Here is a 4167-nt window from a genome sequence, read left to right on the forward strand (position 1 = left end):
ACTTAGTGATTATTTTGCCTTATGTCTGTTCTAGAGACATGTTACAGCTTTTTGATAAAGCTATAATTGGTTTTCTTTTGGAAATATGTTTCAAATTCACACTGAATGCATTTATGACTGTAAAGAATGTCTGTGTGTGTCGAAATCGCAAAATTGATCAAAGAAATCGCGATAGTTTTTTTTTGTCCATATCGCACAGCCCTAATATATATATATGCATTTATTTTTGTTCAGTTATGAATTGAATGTAAGGGGTCCCTGACTCCAAAAAGTTTGAAAACCCCTGACCTAGGACACACCTCATGAAACTAGGACTGTTCTAAGTAAACCTGGGCATCTGGTCACCCTGCCACACACACATACACATTCCATTTGCATACTTCAGATACTCAAACTTGCTGGAGAAGATGGATTTTGCACTATTTTTTCTTTCTATTTCTGTGTGGCTTTTTATGTTTTATTAAGCCGTAGTACTTTGCTAATGCTGCACTCTAGTTTAATTGCTGTGGTGGTTCTATTTAAAATTCTTTTTGCTTAATTAAGATTTTTGTTGATTTAATATATATGTAACATTTTTAATGTATTAGAAAGAAAAAAAAGTCTTATATTTACCAAGTCTGCATTCATTTGATCCAAAATACAGTAAAAATGGTAATATTGTGAAATATTATTACAATTTAAAATTACTGTTTTCTATTTGAATATATTTGAAAATATAATTTATTCCTTTGATGAAAAGCTGAATTTTCAGCATCATTACTCCAGTCTTCAGTGCCTCGTGATCCTTCAGAAATCATTTTACTATTTAATTTTAATATAAGTTTCAGGAAAATAAAAGCAGTCTCTCTCTCTCTCTCTCTCTCTCTCTCTCTCTTTCTCTCTCTCTCTTCAGTCTTCTCAAGTATCTATTCCTCCTCTTAGTTGGGTGTGCCAGCTGAGATTGTTGCAGCCACTGCAAGTTACTCTTTATACACATTGTATTATGTTCAATATATATATATATATATATATAAAGAGATTTTACATAATGGAAAGTCTATTTTAGAACTATGAACCTGTAATCCATTGAAAAGAATTGTAACACAATGATGTTTATATTTAATTCCACATATGTAAAAGGCAGTTTAATAATTACTAAAATGATGTATAATTACTTTACAATTAATTTAGCATTATTTGTTTCCACATTATGGAAATGAGATGCTTGGGTTTTAGGATGAAAACAATCCAACATTTCTTAATGCTCCTAAAAGCAAGCTTCATTTTCTTTAAGCAAACAATGCGGGTGAAATATGACCTGTGCATGTTCTCTGCGTTTTTCTTGAGATTTACCCATCAACAGAACTCTCTAAATGGATTATAAATAAGCACATGATCACACAGCATCAGACTGCCTCTCCTCACTTTACGCCAGCCCTCCGGGGATCGTTCAGGTACTGCCGATGAAGTCATCTCTGGCTGAAGACTGGCTGTTGCCTGGGAGACGGAACTTCAGTCATCCGGTCTGTCATCATATGACATCAACCGCTGCCTCACACAGCTGCTGTCTGCTGCGCTGAGAATGCAGAACGTCTGCTTTATGAAATGTCATTCGCATCTCACATACTATTTTGATGGTGCTAGTTATCACTGACGAGGCCTATTTGAGTTTGAATTCAGCCAGGGTTATTATTATTAACTAAAACTAAAACCATAAAAACATTTCATTACTTGAAATAAAAATACATTTTAACTGAAAAAAAAAATACACTTATTTTATTTCAGTTAGTTGGTGACTTTTCTCATTTTCATTTAGTTGAAGCAGGGTTATTAGTTAACTAAAACTGAAACTAAAATTAAAACCATAAAAACAAGATTCGTTATTTGAAATTAAATAAACATTAACTCAATAAAACCTAAAAAAATTTATTTTTATGTCAGATAGTTCTCACGGCAGCATTTCTCTTTTTAAATTTTTTAACTTGATGTACTAAAATAACTAAAACTAAAACTGAAATAGAAATGATTAAAAACTGTATGTATATAAAAAACAAAAACTATTAAAATGACAAAAATGCAACAAAATTACTAAAACTAACTAAAATTAAAATGAAAACAGAAAATCTAAAAATGAACAAAACACACACACACACATACACACACACACACACACACACACACACACACACACATATATATATATATATATATATCAATGATACTAAAATAAGACTGATTTCCATAGCAAATGCATTTGTATCTTAAGGTCAAATTTAGAAACCAAACTACACCATTATGAGGCCCAAATTCAACTTTTTTTCCAACAAAAATGGCATTAAATTAATGATTTTTCAGCAGTAGCTCATATTTTGGAGGATGTTTCAAATACATTTATTGGTGACATGACATTTTCAGCTCAGACAACTATCCTCCAATCCTATGTGGATAATGCCAGTCTTCCATCGTTTTTATTTATGTTTCTTATCATTGATTTCTCTCTCCTCAGGAAAAGTATAGAGGTGGACGAAACACAGATGAGACCCGTCCCGAATCCCTTCCCAGAGTTGCTGCCGTCCACTGTCTCTCTACTGTCTGAGTGTCTGTTACCCTGGACCAAAACCAGTGCGACTCAGGTGAGACATGCGTGATTTATTCAAGCCACTGCTGTTCAGAAGAGCTGTCCACTGCCTACATAGGGAACATTATGCGATTGGCTTCTCTTTGGAAAACAGATGGAATGCTGCATTAGAATGTGGCCAAAGGACGTTTTCTTAAGAGGCTACAACAGCTTTTGTATCTATATAGGCATCTCGCTAGGTTTTGGAACAAAGCCATGTTGAATCATATGGAAGCATATCATTTTGTATGTATGCATTTGCATGAATTGATTGGTTGGTTGGTTGATTGATTGATTGTCCCTGGTCTTCTTGTTCTCATTTGGTTAAAAAGTCCAGAAGCCAAAACAAACTTTCATCGCTTTCTCATTTCGTTGTTCAGCCCTCTTAGTTTCGTTCACAGTCAGTAACTACAGTAGAAATGCTCAGATATTTCAGTTTAAATCCACTTCTTGTGAGACTAAATCTAAAACCACAGCATACAAACAGATGCAGACTGATAAACAGGCAGAATGTTTAAACTTCCCCTGAGTGCTAATGACGTACGCTGGAACAGAGAGATGTTGAACCAGTTTAGCTGGAATGGAAATGAGCTGGGACGGGGAATGAAATCGCTGCGTCAGCCCTCTGAATCCATCCATTTTTGGATGTAGTTTCTAATCTAGTCCGACAACAAGGGAAAAGAATGGCAAAGGGCATTGTAGACATGTTTAACAGCACTTATAATTAGAGAAGGAATGTACGTCAAATACATTTGTCGGCTTTGATTTGTCGGCTTGACAAAATTGTGCATGAAAGTTTAAAATTGTTCAACTGCTATGGTTTTATGTAGACCGGATGGATGGATCGATCAGTTAGCTGAAGTACTATGTTGAGTTTGGTTGATGTAGCTTTAAAATGTTTGTATTAATTACAATCAAAAAATTTGAATGGAAGTCTGTTGGATATTGGAGATATCTGATCATCCACTAGAGAAAAACCCATATGTCTGATCAATTAAAAAATATACAGTCAGAACAGACTGAAGATCTGTGCTGAAATTGGTGGATGTAGCTTAAAAGATCTAGAATGAGTTACATTTAGACTAGGGATGCGCCGATACCACTTTTTTCCAGTACTCGCCCGATACCGATACTTTTATTTTTGGTACTTGCCGATACCGAGTACCGATACAGATATTTTTATTGCATTTGTACATTTTTTAAATATTGGGTACAGAAACCAAAAAGGTATGTATAATGTTAGTTGGTTAACTTCATTTATCAAATAGATACAGTCAAACCAAAATTTATTCAGACACCTTCAGCATTTCTCACATTATCACAGTTTATTCGCTATAGTTTAGAAAATGGTAATAAAATATGACAAGAACTCAGAGTTAAACTGTGTCAGAACAAATTCATCTTGATAATGTCAGATAACTTTGATAGAAAGGTATGTAATGGATTACAATCAACCAAAAATAATTCAGACAACTGTTAGTATGACAGTATTTACACAACTATCAATACTTAGTCGGGCAGCCCTTAGCCTTAATGACAGCCTGTAGTCTCCTGGGCATGCTGTCAACCAG

The 4167-nt window shown here is 34.3% G+C and overlaps 1 protein-coding gene across 1 annotated transcript in view; it reads left to right on the forward strand.

Annotated features, from left to right (window-relative positions):
• LOC107677902 (growth factor receptor-bound protein 14-like) overlaps positions 1-4167 on the forward strand; it is a 92340-nt gene that overhangs the window by 4704 nt on the left and 83469 nt on the right. Inside the window, exon 2 of the mRNA XM_016472970.1 lies at positions 2486-2612. Coding sequence (XP_016328456.1) covers positions 2486-2612 — 127 coding nt within the window. The remainder of the gene's footprint in view (positions 1-2485; positions 2613-4167) is intronic.

This window comes from Sinocyclocheilus anshuiensis, unplaced genomic scaffold (assembly GCF_001515605.1).
Source record: "Sinocyclocheilus anshuiensis isolate Anshui unplaced genomic scaffold, SAMN03320099.WGS_v1.1 scaffold164, whole genome shotgun sequence".
NCBI lineage: Eukaryota > Metazoa > Chordata > Actinopteri > Cypriniformes > Cyprinidae > Sinocyclocheilus > Sinocyclocheilus anshuiensis.